General features: G+C 42.5%; 1 protein-coding gene across 1 annotated transcript in view; it reads left to right on the plus strand.

The window, feature by feature from the left end:
- The window catches only part of RNMT (RNA guanine-7 methyltransferase), a 188,921-nt gene that overhangs the window by 133,967 nt on the left and 35,213 nt on the right, over positions 1–19,741 (plus strand). Inside the window, exon 9 of the mRNA XM_078687503.1 lies at positions 19,509–19,610. Coding sequence (XP_078543629.1) covers positions 19,509–19,610 — 102 coding nt within the window. The remainder of the gene's footprint in view (positions 1–19,508; positions 19,611–19,741) is intronic.

Here is a 19,741-nt window from a genome sequence, read left to right on the forward strand (position 1 = left end):
AGGAGCACCATTGTGACACACTGTACTATGAAATCCTTACTGCCCCCTATGATTTCATTTTCCTCCAGTAGAGTCTTAATCACTTCGATGGTGTCATGTTGAGGTATGTTGGTATAAAGCGACTCTACGTCGAGGGTCACCATGATTTCATTTTCTCCATCAAATTCCATGCCTTCTACCTTTGTTATCATATCAGAGGTGTCCCTGATATATGATTTCTGTTTTTCCACTAATGGTTTTAGGAACCTATCCGCGTATTTGCTCAAAGGCTCCAGCAGGGAGTCAATGGACGCCACAATAGGTCTCAGTGGGGGGTTATTTAGGCTCTTGTGGACTTTGGGCAGTCCATAAAATGCTGGAGTCTTAGGGTTCATATTGTTGAGAAACTTCCATTCCTCTTCAGTAATGTCACCTTTTGATAGTGCTTGCTGAAGTAGTGTTCCCACCTCTCTCTTTAGTATATCCAGTCTGCTCTGGGGCACTCTCCTGTAGTGCAGTTCATTCGACAGGAGGGTCATCACTCTCTGATCGTAATCAGTGGTGTCAAAGACTACCACCCCTCCACCCTTGTCCGCGGGTTTAATTGTTATTTGCACGTCATTGGAGAGGGAATCTATGGCATCTCTCTGTATTTTGGTGATGTTGTGTTCCTGAAAGTGTTTTTTATTCAATAGGATTCCAATCTCTAATTTGACCATGGTTTCAAAAATCTCGAGATTTTTGTCTACCATCCCTAAACTTGGGGTAAAGGTGGATTTGGTCCTTAAGCCTGAATCTTGCGGGGCTTCCCTAGCTGGCCTATTCTCAAAGAAACGTCGAAGACGTATCTTTCGAAAAAATGCTCGTAAATCTTTCTCTAATTGGAATTTATTGATACTTGCTGTAGGCACAAAGTTGAAGCCCATCCCTAGAACTTGTTGTTAAGTACTTGTCAAGGTTCTGTGGGATAAGTTTATAATAGGTGTTTTTTCTATCGCCAGTATACCTTGTTCCTGGTCAGTTTGTACTCTTGAGGGGCCTGGTTCTGTTGGTATTCCTGATCTTCCTCTCTTTGGGCTGGTCTCCTCGTGTACTGACCTCTCCCTCTCCCACGATAGCCTCCCCGGGTTTTCTGGGGGCGCTGGTCTAAAAAAGCTTTCTCATATTCTCTGTTGGGGCCTGCGTATTCCTCCTCTTCTCTAGCATGGACATCTTCCTCCCCACTACTTTCAGATGTCCCTGAGAAATTCAAGTGTCTTGGTCGTCTTTGCTGGAATCTGACTCTCGGGCCTCCGCTCCTATTCTGTTCTTGTTTCTCTGTGTAATAGTCTTTTTTGAGGAAAGGATAGACTACTTCCTGGGTAAATTTATTTATGTCCTTCCTCAGTTTCTGTGTTTTACGATTTGTCAAGTATTCACAATACCCATTCATGTCTTGGTTAATCTCTTCTATTTTCTTTTTTGCCTCTTCTACAGCATTGCTTTCTAGGAGACTTTTTTCTAGTTCTTCCATTTCTTGTAACTCTATCAAGATAGTACTCTGAGCGGTCTCAATTATTAGGAGCATTAGGTCTCTGCTACATCTGTTACAAATAAATGTCCAGGTTTCAAGGAATTTTGGGTTATCGATAAAAAGCCCCGGTTCATTCCGTATCTGGAGGCCTGTGGGCATCGTACCTGCTCTTACGTATTGTGTCATAAACTCCGCATGCAGTTCTGTTCTAATTATTTTCTTTTTTAGATTGACCAGCTGGTTCCATTTTTCCCCACCATTAGGGATTACTGTTATATTGCTTCCCCCTTTGTTGGAACTTAGTATTTTGTTCAATTGTTCTTCACTAAAGCCAAAAGTCTTTAGTGTGTCCATTGTATGATTGGACCACCTACTGTTAGTTTTTTAGAGGAAAAACTAGTCAGTCAACACAAAACCTAACTCTCCAGCACAAGGCTGTTCTTTCAATTTATCTAAAGAGAGAGTACCCCACTATCACCAGGGAACAGGGTACAGTGACAACCAGTCAAAGGGGAATCCCTGGGTAAACACTCACACCTGTAACTCCAGGCCAGTCACTCATGAAGAATTAATTAATGCTAAATTTCCACACTAAAAATGAACGTTCACAATCTTTTTAATGAAACTTAAAATTTACACAAGAATGATTTAAAAATTCAAAGGAACTTTGAATAAGTACAGTGCAAAAGAAACAATTAATCATGAAAATTCATAAAACATCATAAAACATCATAAAAAATTCATAATAGACATCAAAACAAATACCATTTCATTTATACTAGCTAAATATATCACAAACAATTGGAAAAGCAATTTCAACAATCAACAAAATTTAATACGGAAAAAAACCCTTTATGTTGTGGTCTATAGATCCCTTTGCCACAATTTTAATTAGATCCAATGGTCCTTATGTATATACACGGTACAGTCAATAGTGTCGCCAACATGTGGATATCTATTGCCCCCTAGACCCTACTTGGATTCTACAAGGAAATATAAATGCGTCGACGCGTTTCGGTGCTGTGGACACTTGATTCTGTAGCACCTTCTTCAGGACTGCCGTTTCTTTGGGGTCACCGGCATCAAAAATTATTGATTAACACCCTCATTCTGTATATAAGGGGAGAAAAACAAGGTATCACTATTCTATAATAGGACGTGGCATAGTTTTTATTCTACTTTTTCTCGTCCCCGTTTCCCTTTAGTGCCTTGGAACTTTTATTTAACTCAATATCGGCATTTCAGTATGTCTCTAACATCTGCTTCCAATTATTTTTGCAGATCAAGGGCTATGGTGTTTTTATCGTCTTTCATGATGCAGACACCCTTATTACATCCAGGCATGTGATTACCAACAATGCAGGTCATATATCTAGTACATGTATCATACATGGAAGAAATTTAGGACATTTTTTCACATTTTTCTATCCCTCCATTCCTTCCTTACTCAGAAAAAATAGACCATCCGTGGCATACTGTGGAGACCCTTATTATATCAGGGCATCTGTTTCCCCAACACTGCTGATCATATATCTAGTACATGCATCACACAAGGAAGAAATTTACAACATTTTTTCTGCATTACTCTATTCCTCCGTTTCTTCTTTAGTGCGGAAAAATAGGCTATCTGTGTGGCTATATCCTCACATAATGTGGGTACACTCGTACACGCTCTTACCTATTGGGAATTGGAGGGTACACCTTCGGATATTTCTTAGATTTATCCCCTCGGTTCCACACTTCTTATTCGGGGTGGAGATCTTCCTAGTGCAAAGATATAAGGGTTCTTAACACCTTGGGAGCTTCGTAAATAGACCTCCCCAGTGCTGCGCTGTCCATTATCCAGTGCTGAAATGGACGTCCAGCGGTCGCACGCAGCACTGGGGAGGTAGTGCCCGTGACGACCGTTGGCCGACGGCAGCACTTAAAGGGTTAAGTGTCTTTATATTTTGGCCCCTCTACCTTCTGTTAATGTTACTAGTAGGGGGATCAGTTACCTTCTTATTTAAATGAGCCCGTTTGTATGGGGGTTCTTTTCCACTTCCCTGTAGTTTTATTCAGGCGCTTCCGCTTTTCTTTTTCGTCTGTCTTTTTATCTATCTAGGTAAAGAATTATAGTTATTGAGATGTCACCATCAAAGGCAATGACCTTCATGTATTTTAAGGGGTTTCTGTCTTTAACTTCTTTACATCATCAACCACATTTGTCGTTTCTCTTACCTAAAAAGCTTTAAAATTTTCTCGTGGACGGGCATAATATCTGCGTTATTCCGTGAGTTAACTTGATATGTTCTGTCAGAGAAATAAGATATATATATGTACGTGTATGCGCACCCGTTTGTAAAATGATTAATCATTTGCCCGTTTAGGTTGCTATTTGCACTTCTTGTCCCACTTTAGACTTTTTCACCACTTTTACGCTATTGTTTTGATTGCTAGCATCTTAGCCTGGATCCCCCAATGACGTGCAAATAACAATTAAACCCGCGGACGAGGGTGGAGGGGTGGTAGTCTTTGACACCACTGATTACGATCAGAGAGTGATGACCCTCCTGTCGAATGAACTGCACTACAGGAGAGTGCCCCAGAGCAGACTGGATATACTAAAGAGAGAGGTGGGAACACTACTTCAGCAAGCACTATCAAAAGGTGACATTACTGAAGAGGAATGGAAGTTTCTCAACAATATGAACCCTAAGACTCCAGCATTTTATGGACTGCCCAAAGTCCACAAGAGCCTAAATAACCCCCCACTGAGACCTATTGTGGCGTCCATTGACTCCCTGCTGGAGCCTTTGAGCAAATACGCGGATAGGTTCCTAAAACCATTAGTGGAAAAACAGAAATCATATATCAGGGACACCTCTGATATGATAACAAAGGTAGAAGGCATGGAATTTGATGGAGAAAATGAAATCATGGTGACCCTCGACGTAGAGTCGCTTTATACCAACATACCTCAACATGACACCATCGAAGTGATTAAGACTCTACTGGAGGAAAATGAAATCATAGGGGGCAGTAAGGATTTCATAGTACAGTGTGTCACAATGGTGCTCCTCAATAACATTTTTCTGTTTAAAAAGGACCTTTACATTCAACGCAAAGGGACCAGCATGGGCGCTACATGTGCGCCGAGTCTGGCCTGCATTTATGTAGGTGTATTTGAAAATAAACACATCTATAACGAGATCAGCCCATACTACGAGAACATCCGGAGTTGGGCACGCTTTATAGATGATATTTTCTTTATCTGGTCAGGGACAGTTGAGCTCCTTCAAGATTTTCTATCATGGCTGAACTTGGGAGACACAAATCTAAGATTTACAGCAGCATATAGCAGAAACAGAGTAAACTTCTTAGACATTAGTATAGTAAATGAAGATATGCAACTAAAGTTGGAACTATACAAAAAGGAGTCTGACCGCAACACGGTGTTGCATTACAGAAGTTACCACCCCAGGAGCCAAAAGGACTCTATCCCCTTTGGGGAATTTCTCCGCCTGAGGAGAAATTGCACCACAATAGATGATTTTTATAGACATGCGGGAGAAATGAAGCAGAAATTTCAGGAGAGAGGTTACCCGAAGAAACTGATTACCCATTCCATGAAAAGAGCTCGCTACTACGATAGGGACTGTTTACTGAAGAAGAGGGACAAAAAAGAAACTAAAGAGAAAATAGTGATGGTAAGCCAATACTCCGTAGTGGCAAACCAAGTTAAGAATATAATAAACCATAATTGGAAAATTCTTAACGAGGGGACTGAAACCCCACTACAGCGTCCTCTGTATGCATACAGGAAAAACAAAAACCTAAGATCAAGTCTAGTACACACATACAGGGACGATATAATAGAACGTCAAACTACCCTAACTGGAACAAAAGCAACAGGGAACCACAAATGTGGTAACTGCTGCATATGCGAACTTTGTATAGTGACCAAGAAAGTGGAACATAATGGAGCCACACAAGAGATTACCGCTTTAAATAACTGCAGGACAAAAAACGTGGTATACATGATTTTGTGCCCATGCAACCTGGGCTACATAGGCGAAACAGGCAGAGAACTTAGGGTCAGAATATGTGAACACAAATCGGCAATAAAAAACAACAAGGAAAATGCTCCATTAGTGGATCACTGGGGGAAAAAGGGACACAATGAAAAAGATCTAAGATGGGTCATCTTAGAAAGAATTAGGGAACAAACTAGACTAGGGGACAGCAGAAGAAGGAGAAAACAGCAAGAACAATGGTTTATGATTAAATTCAATACCATTCAAAATGGCTTGAATTCCAGAGAAGAGTGGGAAACCTTGATATAAGTAATCCCGGTGAGGGTAATAAAAAAGAGTCACAACCTGTGATAAAAACTTTAAGTAAGCCCAACTGAACAATACTGTGCCTGAGACGATGCCCCAATAACACTAAATCCACGAAAATCGGATTACAATAAGACAATCAGCATTAAATCGAGTAACGACGAATAGGTCTATAGGCAATAAGGGCATGTGCCCAGTGGCATACAGAAATAATTAAATACAAATGGGAAGATGTGGCCATGGCCTCTAGAACGAAATAAAATGATAAATTCAGGTAGACCATATAGTATTATAATAAATGTCTAAACTAGATTAACACGGATAACAGCCGTTAGAATCTTTTTTCTAGCAAATAAAATAAGAGTCACAACCGGTAATGAACTTTAAATAAGCCAAACAGAACAATACTGTGCCTGAGATGATGCCCCAATAACACTAAATCCACGAAAATCGGATTGCGATAAGACAATCAGCATAAAACAGAGTAACGACGAATAGGTCTATAGGCAATAAGGGCATGTGCCCATTGGCATACAGAAATAATTAAATAAAAATGGGAAGATGTGGCCATGGCTTCTAGAACGAAATAAAATGATACATTTAGGTAGACCACATAGTATTATAATATGTCTAAACTAGATTAACACGGATAACAGCCGTTAAAATCTTTTTTCTAGCAAACCCTATGGTAACTTACATGATGACCTATGGAGAAAGTTAGAAACATCCGGGATATATCGGGAACCAAAATAGACCTTAAATGCAGGATAATTCTTCAATAGAATAAATAAATAATAGACATCTATCGAATATAAACCTAAACCCCTATTTCTAATGAAAATAGCGGTCCTTTCCTTAAAAATTACCACTCCAAGATGGCGATCAAATAAACGTAAGACTGCAGCGAGAGTGCGCATGCGCAGACACCAGCTGAATTCACTTGTCGGAACCAAATGGGGTTTAAATACAGCGCGCCCGGCTCCTCAATACTGAAACGGGAAGAGGACGAGGCAGAACCGCTACCGTCAGAGAGACGAGGTAAGAGAAGGGGATTTACTTGTGCAGCCAGGGAGTTGGGACCCTTGCTAACGGGTGGAAGGTAGCGTAGCACGCCTTCTGGTTAGACTGGGGCGCCATGTCATACACGAGCAAAAGGCACAGGACACAAAGGTAGAGGGTGGACTGTAGTGTATATGGTGAGATATGCTCCATCCGATAGGAATCGGCAGTCTTTTAGGGGAAAAGCAGCCAACAATGTACACAAGCGGCAATCCTTAAATAAACAACTGGTACAACGCTATACCTGCCGTATTTGATATAATCCAGTTATGAAAAAGAGGCAGTCGGCAATATCCAGGCTAGGCTGCTAGCGATTACAATATTAGTTCAAAAGTGGTGAAGGGGCGTAAAGCGGGACGAGAAGAGCGAATAGTAATCTAGATAGGGAGATGACTAAACACTCCTATCCAGGCTAAGATGCTAGCAATCAAAACAATAGCGTAAAAGTGGTGAAAGTCTAAAGTGGGACAAGAAGTGCAAATAGCAACCTAAACGGGCAAATGATTAATCATTTTACAAACGGGTGCGCATACACGTACATATATATATCTTATTTCTCTGACAGAACATATCAAGTTAACTCACGGAATAACGCAGATATTATGCCCGTCCACGAGAAAATTTTAAAGCTTTTTAGGTAAGAGAAACGACAAATGTGGTTGATGATGTAAAGAAGTAAAAGACAGAAACCCCTTAAAAATACATGAAGGTCATTGCCTTTGATGGTGACATCTCAATAACTATAATTCTTTACCTAGATAGATAAAAAGACAGACGAAAAAGAAAAGCGGAAGCGCCTGAATAAAACTACAGGGAAGTGGAAAAGAACCCCCATACAAACGGGCTCATTTAAATAAGAAGGTAACTGATCCCCCTACTAGTAACATTAACAGAAGGTAGAGGGGGCAAAATATAAAGACACTTAAGAACCCTTATATCTTTGCACTAGGAAGATCTCCACCCCGAATAAGAAGTGTGGAACCGAGGGGATAAATCTAAGAAATATCCGAAGGTGTACCCTCCAATTCCCAATAGGTAAGAGCGTGTACGAGTGTACCCACATTATGTGAGGATATAGCCACACAGATAGCCTATTTTTCCGCACTAAAGAAGAAACGGAGGAATAGAGTAATGCAGAAAAAATGTTGTAAATTTCTTCCTTGTGTGATGCATGTACTAGATATATGATCAGCAGTGTTGGGAAACAGATGCCCTGATATAATAAGGGTCTTCACAGTATGCCACGGATGGTCTATTTTTCCTGAGTAAGGAAGGAATGGAGGGATAGAAAAATGTGAAAAAATGTCCTAAATTTCTTCCATGTATGATACATGTACTAGATATATGACCTGCATTGTTGGTAATCACATGCCTGGATGTAATAAGGGTGTCTGCATCATGAAAGACGATAAAAACACCATAGCCCTTGATCTGCAAAAATAATTGGAAGCAGATGTTAGAGACATACTGAAATGCCGATATTGAGTTAAATAAAAGTTCCAAGGCACTAAAGGGAAACGGGGACGAGAAAAAGTAGAATAAAAACTATGCCACGTCCTATTATAGAATAGTGATACCTTGTTTTTCTCCCCTTATATACAGAATGAGGGTGTTAATCAATAATTTTTGATGCCGGTGACCCCAAAGAAACGGCAGTCCTGAAGAAGGTGCTACAGAATCAAGTGTCCACAGCACCGAAACGTGTCGACGCATTTATATTTCCTTGTAGAATCCAAGTAGGGTCTAGGGGGCAATAGATATCCACATGTTGGCGACACTATTGACTGTACCGTGTATATACATAAGGACCATTGAATCTAATTAAAATTGTGGCAAAGGGATCTATAGACCACAACATAAAGGGTTTTTTTCCGTATTAAATTTTGTTGATTGTTGAAATTGCTTTTCCAATTGTTTGTGATATATTTAGCTAGTATAAATGAAATGGTATTTGTTTTGATGTCTTTTATGAATTTTTTGTGATGTTTTATGATGTTTTATGAATTTTCATGATTAATTGTTTCTTTTGCACTGTACTTATTCAAAGTTCCTTTGAATGTTTAAATCATTTTTGTGTAAATTTTAAGTTTCATTAAAAAGATTGTGAACGTTCATTTTTAGTGTGGAAATTTAGCATTAATTAATTCTTCATGAGTGACTGGCCTGGAGTTACAGGTGTGAGTGTTTACCCAGGGATTCCCCTTTGACTGGTTGTCACTGTACCCTGTTCCCTGGTGATAGTGGGGTACTCTCTCTTTAGATAAAGTTGGATATAACCTCACTCTCTAAAGTGGTAGCTTGGTCGAGCAGTTAAGCAGTATCGGAGGACAGTGTAAAGCATTTGTTGTACACACTCAGGCAGCAAATGGTCTCACACACTCAATAATTGAACTCTAGACCAATTGTTTTGTATATAAAAATATTTTGTTTTACTTTAGAACCACAAGTAGGTATAAAAATACTTTCTCAGAATGAGAGCTTGCAATTGAATACTTTCAAATAGCAATAGACTTTAGAATGCAATAGATACAGTTGTTGCAATATGCAACACAAGTTAAACACAATTATAACATTGATCTCAATGGGAGTTTTAAGTAAAATGCAATATCAATTACTTTACGTACCTTTTTCTTACTCGGGGCTGGATCCTGGATTCAGCCCTGGTGCATCTCCTGTAAACAGTTGAAAGAAATTGGTTTTGTTAGGCGATTTTTAACCTCATCGATGCTCATGACGGCTCCCGGCCGTTATGAGTCACAGTAGACGTGTGCTCATGACGGCCGGGAGCAGTCCGACCGTTGCCGCTCCGCCCACGCACGGTCAATTCCCCGCCTATGCGGGCAAATTAATTGGTGGGCGGAGTTCAGACGGCTCCTGGCAGTCATGAGCACACGCCTACTGTGATTTATGACGGCTGGGAGCCGTCCTGCGCCATGCCCAGCCCCCTCGCACAGCGTCGGAATTTGCCGCGCGGTGAAGGAGTTAAGGAATATTTGTATGTTTAAAAAATCGACACTTAGAAGAATTTTTGGCAAAAACAGCCACTGTTATCCTATGGAGGAAAATAAAGTTATCGGAAAATCACAGTTGAAATTACTTTTGAGGGTCAGTGCTGGGCACAAAGATCCAGCACTGGGATCTCTCCTGGTAACAGGCGAGTAAGTTCGTTTTCATTTTAGGGAATATTTCAAAGTTTCAAAACTCGACACTTAAAAGAATTTCCAAGTGAAAACCAATCAATGTTACCCGATGGAGAAAATGTAGGTTATCGGTTTTCAGGTAAGTACTCGACTGGCAGAGTTAGGGTTCTGGGGTTAGACTCTGGGGTCTCCCTGGTTCAGGTAGGTACAGTAGTTGCACCCTCAGCAGCACAGGGGCAGCTGGGTGCAGAGAGAGTAGGCCCAATGTTATCCTATGGAGGATAGGGGACCTTTGGTTGGTGGCTGCTAGCAGCAGACCACGCGGCTGTGGGAGCTGAGCTCCGGGTCACTTACACAGGGCAAGGGGAGAAGTAGGATTGGTCAGTTGCTGAACTTCCAGTGGCACTCGGGCGGCTGGGTGCAGGGTGCTTTTGCTCCTTCGGGCGCCCAATGTATTTAAAGGGGAAAGCTGCAAGGTGAACAAAGGCTGCAAGCTCGGGGACTGAGATTCTTCAGGTGCGACCACCACTTCGAGAGGTAAGTTGGGAAGTTGTATGATAGGTAGACACCCAGGAGTTGGGCACAGGGGACCGTGGGGCGCCGGGTGCAGGGGTGTCTTTTGGTGTCAGGAAATCTTACCCTCAGCTGGTCGTGGTCGGAGGGATCCCTTGTTGTGAGGCTGCAGGCGTTGTCAGGAGCGTCGAGGAGGGTCCTTGGGTGCTGGATTCTGGGTCACAGTCACCGGGGGGACGTCCTCGTAGTCTTTGTCCACTCAGGCACGGGCCGGGCTCGGCGGGTGCAGAGTGTGCTGGATTTGCGATTCCTGGCTGGCACCAGGGGTTGTAGATCTTTGAGCAGAACCACTGCTCGTGGGAGTCCCAGTCTTTAGATAAGCAAGGCAGTCAGGTCCTCCGGGGTTTTCAAGGTTGCTGACCACAGGAGACGCCGGGATTTAGCAGGAGCAGGTTCGAGGGTCGACAGGTCGGTAGGGCTGGGGCCAAGTCAGTTGGTGTTAGCAGCTGCACGGCAGGTCTTCTTGCTTCTTGTTCTTCTTGTTTTGGAATTAGGATCTGAGGAAGGAAGGTTCAGAGTTCCCCTAAATACTAAATTTAGGGGTGTTGCAGGTATGGGAAGGTCAGAGGCCAATGGGTCCCTTCCCTGGGGTGAGTACACCCACTATACTGCCATTCTCCATTGGGAGGGGGGCAGGAGCCTGTCTCTGATTGGGTAGGGCTCCCCATCCTAAGATGGCGAGAGCCCGGAGTTGTGCTTCACCTTGCCTCCCCACCTGAGGGGTGGAGTTAGCAGAGGCTGGCACACCCCCTTTCCTCACTTAGGTTTTCCTGCCTGTCTTCCCGCCAGTGTGGGGCTCAGAACCGGTGGGGGCCAGTTGCGGAGTACAGCAAGGGGCCTGGAGAAGCTCACAAAGGCGGCATGACTTTGAAGCTCCCCTGCCCATCCTGGGGGCAGAGGCCCAGCTCCTCGCCCCAGAATGTGCATTGTTGCAGGCCCACGAGAGCGGATGGCTCTCTACCCAGGGGTCCAGCAACATGTCTGCTGGGTGGCAACCTAGGCAGCCTCTGTCAGGACACAGGTTGTGGGCTAGTTTCAGGGGGCAGCTTTAAGTTGCCCTCTGTCGTGCATTGTACATTAAATCCCACACTGGCATCAGTGTGGATTTAATGTGCTGAGAAGTTTGATAACAAACTTCTGAGTCTCCAGTGCAGCCATCATGGTGCTGTGGAGTTCGTAATGACGACCTCCAAGCACCATATACTCTTAATGGCAGCACTGCACTTACAGTGCCCAGTAATGGACCGGAGTACTGTAGGGGTACAGGGCTCATGCACCTGTACCTACATCACTGGCATAGGGCACACAGCTAGAGGGGTGACTGAGGTATGCCAGGGCTGTGTGTTGTGGGCATGGCACACAGGGATGTGTGCCATGTCGACTTTGTTTTGCACCCAGACACTCAGCCTGTCAAGGCAGTGTGTGTGTGTCAGGGTACAGGGCTCCTAAGGGTGGCACAATAAGTGCTGCAGCCCTTAGGGGCCTTCTCTGGTCACAGTACCCTGGGTACCATGGGTACCATTTACCAGGGGCTGACATGTGGCCAGAGATGCTAATTGGGTTTAGGTTTCAATACAGTTTTAGGGAAGGAACACAGGCCCTGTGCACCTGATTGGCAGGAGCCCAGGGCACACTCAGTCAAAGCACATCAGCAATTCAGCAAAAAGTGGAGGCATACCATGCAAGAAAGATGGCACTTTCTCACACACGAGCTGCTCAGACTTGAGTAAAGATTCATTGTTCTTTCAGATACTTTATTTTCGTGGCTGTCCTTTGCCCTTTAGTTGTTTCCCTTGCCCTCGAGTTGTTTCCCTTAGAGATGCTTCCCCTTTTGGCTGCCTTTGTTTGGATCGGTCAGGATGATTTTAATCTTTATTACCCAACTAAATTACTGATTTGCAATTTTCCCCTAAGACTGTGCTTCTCCGTCTGTTGTGAGACATATTATCATCAAAAGGTGGTCTTAGATCCCGCCCATTGTTTAGCCCCTTAACTGCTGGCCCCCCCTTTGATCTATCTCACCCATCTAATATGCTGATTTGCAATTCTCGCCTAAAATGGTTCCTGCTCCGTCTGTTGTGAGACATGTTATTATTCTAAGGCGGTCTTAGAACACGCCCATTTTTATAGCCCCTTACCTGTCCCCCCCCCCCCCCCCCTGATCTATCTCACCCATCTAATATGCTGATTTGCAATTCTCTCCTAAGATGGTGCATGCTCCGTCTGTTGTGAGACATATTATCTTAAGGTGGTCTTAGAACCCGCCCATTGCTTAGCCCCTTAATTGCTGATTTGTGAAAGCAATATACCAATACGTCCCTGGACCCTTCTAGTTGTGGGGTTATACAGGACTTTTAGGTTCACCATGAACCTGAGGTACCCAGAGTCAATAATTGAGCTGCTCCCTGCTATGTTTTTTCATTGTGGTACCGGGTATACAGCAATTTATTTGGTAAAGTATAAAGAGTGAAAAATAGGTATTATGGAAACCTATGTATTTCCGAAATGGGAACAGCATATGGAGTTCAGAAGCAGTGGTTATTTGCACATCTTCAAATTTGTGAGTACCCATACTTGCATGTGAATTGGAGGGTATTTTTAAAATGACTTTTTTCACACACTATCTTACATTTTGGAGGTCAAAAATGCATAGAAAGTCATTTGGTAATAACACTTGTTGTACTATTCTGTGTTCCCCTTAGTCTCCCGATAAAAATGGTACCTTACTTGTGTGGGTAGGTCTAGTGCCCGCAACAGGAAACTGCCCAAAACACAACGTGGACATATCGCAATTATCCAGTGAAAACTGTCCCTGGAAAAAAAAAATGTGCCTAGCTGTAGATTTTGGACCATAGCTCAGGTGACACCTAGGGAAACCTAGTAAACCTGTAAATTTTTTAAAACTAGACACCCAGGGGAATCCAGGATGGGTTGACTTGTGTGGCTCTCACCAGGTTCTGTTATCCAGAATCCATTGCACACTTTGTAAAAATAAATACATTATTTCTCACATTTCTGTGATGGAAAGTTCTGGAATCTGCGCAAAGATAATATTTCCACCCATCCAGCATTCCCCCCCAAGTCTCCAGATAAAAATGGTACCTCACTTGTGTGGGTAGGCCTAGTGCCAGTTACAGGGAAGGGCCGAAAACGTACTGTGAAGACTTCAAAAATATCAATCACAAAACAACCTGGTTTTTCAAGGGAGGGGCTCCTGAGTTTTTGACCCCGGGCTCGGCGGTCATCTAGGGAAACCTATCAAACCCAGACATTTCGCAAAACTAGACACCCGGGTGAGTCCAGGGAGGTGTGGCTTGCGTGTATCCCCAACGTTTCCTACCCCAAATCCCCAGCAAACCTCAGATTTAGCTACAAAAATGACATTTTCCTTACATTTCTATGTGGGTTCACTGTGCCAGCACAAATATCCTTCCACTCTCTCTGTATATATACAGATAAATATCGGACCCCAGAGAAACAAACACGTATTTAAAAAAAAAAAATCATATATAAAGAACGAGAGAGACTGTGTGTGTGTGTGTATGTGTGTGTGTGTATATGTTACACACACATACACACACACACACACACACACACACATACACACATACACACACACACACACACACGTGTCTCTGGGGGCGATTGCGCCCCACCCAAAACCCTATAGCTCTAAAAATAAAAAGAAGTACCACCACAGGGGGTCGGGCCTCCTGCTCACTGGCCGACCCCCTGTGGGGGCTCTTTTTTTATAGCTTTATGGTCAATTTCACCTTTAAAAAAAATAAATAAATGTGTTTTATTATATTTAACCCGGCGGGGGGTGTGATCGTAGTAGTTGTGGTGGTCTTGGTCGACGTGGAGGATGTGGGTGTGTTAGAGGTGTTGGTGGTTGTTTTGGTGCTGAAGGTGGGGCAGGAGTGACAGCAAACAAATTGTCCTGGGGGTGTGCAGCAGCAGTAGTTTATGCGGCCAGGGTTCTGAGGTTGACTGCTGTGTAGCAGGGAGGAGGAGGAGCCAGGGGTCTTGGCGCTGAGCGTGGGACAGGCACCAATGAGCTCAGATGGTCTTGCCCTTGGCACGGCTGCGCAGTGGCCTCCATATTTAGTCCTGGGAGAGCTGGCAGGAAAATTTACCAGGCGAAACGGTGGGAAAAACTACCCACAATTATTGCCAACACAGTTAACAAAAACTCAAGGTTTATCATTACAAAAAAATTATCACTCAAAACAATGTGGCTATTAAATACAATCAGGGCGACTAATATGCCAACCAAGGTGACTATCGAAAGTAGTCAGGAGAGGAAACACTATTTTTTGGCAGGCAGGTCCCCACAGCAGAATTGAACATAGGTCTTGTGGATTGTGGTGTGATCTGTCATCCAAGGGAGCCACGGCAGAGGAGCAACTGCAGCAGGGGAGAGGTTGACCGGACCATGTTGGTTGTTTAATATGCTATTTCATGCAGCATGCACACATTAAAGGCAGCTCTGTATTCAACAGCTCCTCATCTTAGATTACATCCAAGTGTTTGTATTAGTTTGATATCATGCCAGTTAGTCAATACAAACCACACATATAACATATCCATAAAAAAATAAAATTCAACAAAATAATAAAAACACACACTGCCCTTCCTATGATCCAGATTTCAGCTTCTCTTTAATTTGCTATAGAACAAAGGTGAAGCAATGTAGTAAATTGAGGGAGTCTTCCTCTGAAAACAAATAAAATTGAAACCTGGAAACATGACTTTCGGTAGGTCGGAACTAAAGTAAATGGATAAATAAATAAAATAAGTTTTTTTACACCTGCATTGAAACCTCAATGTTCAAAACCGCTTATGTTTTGCCAGGGAAGGATGACTATGTTTTGGAATTTCGAGCACCTTTTCATTACCTTTTGTAGACTTAGCACGACAGAAAAGCGTTGGAGACTACTATTGACATGTTGATAGTCTCATGCATATCAAAGCGTATGGGGCAGGAGATGTTTAGTTTCCACTCTGAGTTTATACCACCAAACCTAAGGCTGTGCCATCAATTTTCTAGGTGCACATACCCATTGCAGTTACTTGTTAGAAAGGTCTTATCTACCCTGCATGCCATTTATAAGCATTACTCACTAATTGGGGCTCTGGTACAGGAAGGTCTCTGTATCATTTTTGCAATGTTGGTTTGGCTTATGTCCACCTTCGGGCATTTTTGGAACTGGGGAACTGGATTCCTAAACACTTGGAAACGAAGAGCACCAGACCAAAACTGGAATGTGTAATATGTAGAATAAATGTAGGAATTGGTCACCTTCACAGCCGTCTAGATGAAGGAATCTGCCTCATCGAGAGGAGCAAGCAATGCCTGATTCTAGCAGACTCTCTGTAGAAAAGGTGGTTGCAAGTTCGTCCTAGAGAGTGAATGCTGCACCGAGACTGAGAGAGGCAAAGGCTGAAGAAGGCTGTAGAAGCTAATCGAGATGCGGATTGGTGCAGAGGAAAGTCAGGAAAGCTTTCATGTACATGAATATAAACCAATCCAGTTGTAATCAGGTTTGTAATGTGTTTGAGTTTTTCATAATAAACATGGCAGAGGGTGCTTGGGAGCATGTTCTGGTGGCAGGACAACAAAATCCTAATGTTTTCCTTCTTTCACAACATTTGTGCAGTCATCTCTACGTTTAGTATGTGCTATATACCAACCACTCAGTGAAGAAGATAATGTGAGAACCAGGCTTTGTGAGTTTGGAATGTACAGGGTTGGGAGAAGAGTCTAGTGTGTGACGAGGAAGAATGTTTGTTCCCTTAGAAAAAAATGTAGAGTGGCAGAATTTTATGAGATGCGTTTTTTGGTCCAGACGGTGGTGCAGGCATTGCCAAATCAGTATTAGTCTTACGATACAAGAGAGACCAACACACCTCAACTATTTATCTAAGATTGCTACTTCATATTTAGATTGAGGATGCTGTTTTAGGAATACTTAATCACTAAGGACCCATCTCAGTCTGGCATGGTAAATAGAGTGAATAAACAGATGTGAGTATGAAATTGAGGCACCAAAAAGAAACCCTTCAATTGTTGTCATGACAGACAAGGAAAAGAGATCTCTGTGAAAAACCTGTTCATTTTGCAGACAACGAAAGATATATGCTGATGGCCCTCATGAACAATGGCTACACTGCTTGTAACCTACGTACACGGTGTTGCGCTCTGACATCTGTAAACATTTTCCCTAAAAACTTCTTAAGGATAAAGAAAGGAGACTGTTTCCTTGAGAGAAAGGCAGATTCCCCCTCATCGGGGGTATCGCCCTAATTAGATAATGATTAAGTGCACAGTGTTGCTCCAAGCCCTTCTATAAAGATGGCACAGAAAAGAAAACATGTCGTTTTTCTTCTAGAACTGGAATTACCTAATTAAGTGCCCATTCATTTTACCAGAAAGGAAAACTGTTCCTATGACAGTCTAAAAAGAATTTCCCAAAATCTTGCTCTTCTGTCACCCAGCCTTACTGCTAAAGCTGAATACCTCTGTAGACTTCCAGTCGATGCTGAAGAATCCGCTGTCAGCTACCTCGCCGGCACCTTTTCTGTTAATGATGATGTCCCTATAGATGACGAAGCCTGTTGACGGCACCAAAGGCTTAGTCGACAATGATCAACTATCCATGGACGATAAGTCGACGACAGCTTCAGCATATATTATTGAGATCCTGTTGAAGTCTATGCCACAGGATATTTGTATAACGCCAACACTGGAAATGCCTCTTTGATATCCACAGCTCGAGTGTCACGACAAAGTATCCATGAACACTAATTCAGAACCTATAATCTGCACTGGTACCATGCATATTATAGGTTCTGAATTAGATGCAGACATTAGTGACCAGGACCAAATTTCAGATTCTGCATTCAGAACTGCACAACTAGATTTCTGAGCGCAGATAGAGAATCTCTCTGAGCGGTGTGTAGTTAGAAAAGGATACATCTCTCCATATGATCAAATGGGAGCCTTTATCCATTAGCCTTGGACTACAAGCATTCCTTCCCGGACTATCCATCCATCCATCCAGTCCTGATAAAAACCAACGATACGTGCTCCATATACCATATAGTCAAACAATGAGGCTCAATATATCTCAACCCATATTGGAGGTGGCCAAAATGCTGTTTGACTGAGCTATTGTCAGCAAACTGGAAATCAAATTCTGCTGTATTTTCCTCAGTTTGACCAAACAAGCTTGAAATAGGCCTCCATCCGAGTCCAACTGGCTCCGATATCCATGTTCAGAAAGCCCTTGGATTCGCCATTCTTGTTTTCAAAAACGAATTTTAAACAATTCATGAAAAGACTCTTCTCATCCTCCCCATCGGTTCAATATTCGAGCAGAACACCGTGTTCAGGCAGCTGTTTCGTTCTTTCGAAGTCATGTATAGATAAAAACTTAAATATCTTTTCAGAAAAACACCACTCCTTTTGGCCCTAAATCAGCCAGGAGAGTGGGGATCTGCAGATGTTCATGATCAAAAAAACCACATCTGCACTTTGCCGGTAGCAAAGTCACAATACTGATTAACCTCACATTCATGCTAAAAGTACTTTGGAAGTTCCACATGAAGGAGTCAGTTGCCCTTTGTCCTTTCTGTCTGAATCATTCAACATCAGTGGAAACCGCACTACACTCTCTGGATATTAGCAGCAGTTAATTGGCCAAGACCGAAGATTTGAGGCCAACTCCCTGTTTCATTTGGATACCCAGTCCTTAGCAGTCCCATATGAAAGCTTGGCATTTGATGATTGCTATTAACCTGCATAATATTCTGCCACGGCAAAGTAAAGAGCCCTCTAGGAAGTAAAGTAGCCGCAGAAGCCACCAGATGTTTGTCTGCAACATTTGCACTCTAAGCAGGTGTGAAACATATTATCAACATGCAGAACTGCAGTTACAAACAAGGGACTAGCTTTGTACTTTGCTAAGGTACTCCTGTTTCAAAGTGAGGGTAAGAAGAAAGGCTTTCATACTCTGCAAGGGCCCAACACCTAATGCACAGAGAATAAACACATGTATGATTGTGCCATTGGAAACCTGTCCCACTTAACTAACTCTAAATAGAGCGGGGAGTCACAAGTTTAGATGGTGGAACAAATGCAGCTTTTTCACGGATGTCCGAATCCACTATACCCTAAAGGAGATGAGAAGGAGATTCAAGGTTTTTTTACTGCAAATTTGAATCTTAATGTATGCTTGACCATGACACTTGCACATTTGAAGCTAATGTTTGGTGTTCTTGAAGACAGTGTTATGCTAAATAAATTGTAACTTAACATGCTCATAAGGTGAGAGTGCAGGAGCATGGTGGCCTATTTAAACAATCCAAGTTAACCCTAAAATGTGAATCTCATCTATAAAAAAAAAACACTCCCCTACTGTCTTTAAGAGGACAGTGTCAGCGCAAATATGGTTTCATCAATTAAATAGGTAGTAGCTCCCTTGAATACATATTTGAGAGGTGCATTGGCCCTTCTTGTATAGTGAAATATAGGCAGAGTCTATTTTGAGAAATAGTATTGCACATGAGGATGTCCGTGTTATTTTCCTGGTACTCCTTTCTAATGTAGACAACGCCATACCAATGCCAGAGTCACTATGAAGGGAATTGCTGTCCTTTTTCCTTGTTCCCTCTATTCCTATTTCTCTGTTTCAAAATGCATTCCTGTAATGAAATTCGGGAATGTATTTTTATCTTGTGCAACACTTCTACCAGAGGCTGTCTGAGCCCAAGAACGTTAAACTGTTCTTGCCATGAAGGAAAAGTAGAATTTTTGAACTTTTAGATAATTTTTCCAAAATTACCAGGCCTTCTTTTCTGAGCAGAAACCTGCTGTACATTTTCTTAGTAACATGAGTGACTGCTTCTTTTCAATTTCAGCAATATCCTGCTGGGGATAACTCCAAACTTGTGTCTAGCAACACAGAACAATATGCACATGCAGAGAGATATTTGAAGAATGGACATGCAAAGCCACCTTTGGTAAGGACTTTCTCATGAAGCAAACCTTCTTTAAATAACATTTTAAATGTGGATTTTGGAAAATGTTATGTATTTGTTATACAGTTCTATTACCATCAACTGAATTTAACTTGCAGTACAGTACCAAATGA

This window comes from Lissotriton helveticus, chromosome 4_1 (assembly GCF_964261635.1).
Source record: "Lissotriton helveticus chromosome 4_1, aLisHel1.1, whole genome shotgun sequence".
In the NCBI taxonomy this organism is placed as follows: Eukaryota; Metazoa; Chordata; class Amphibia; order Caudata; family Salamandridae; genus Lissotriton; species Lissotriton helveticus.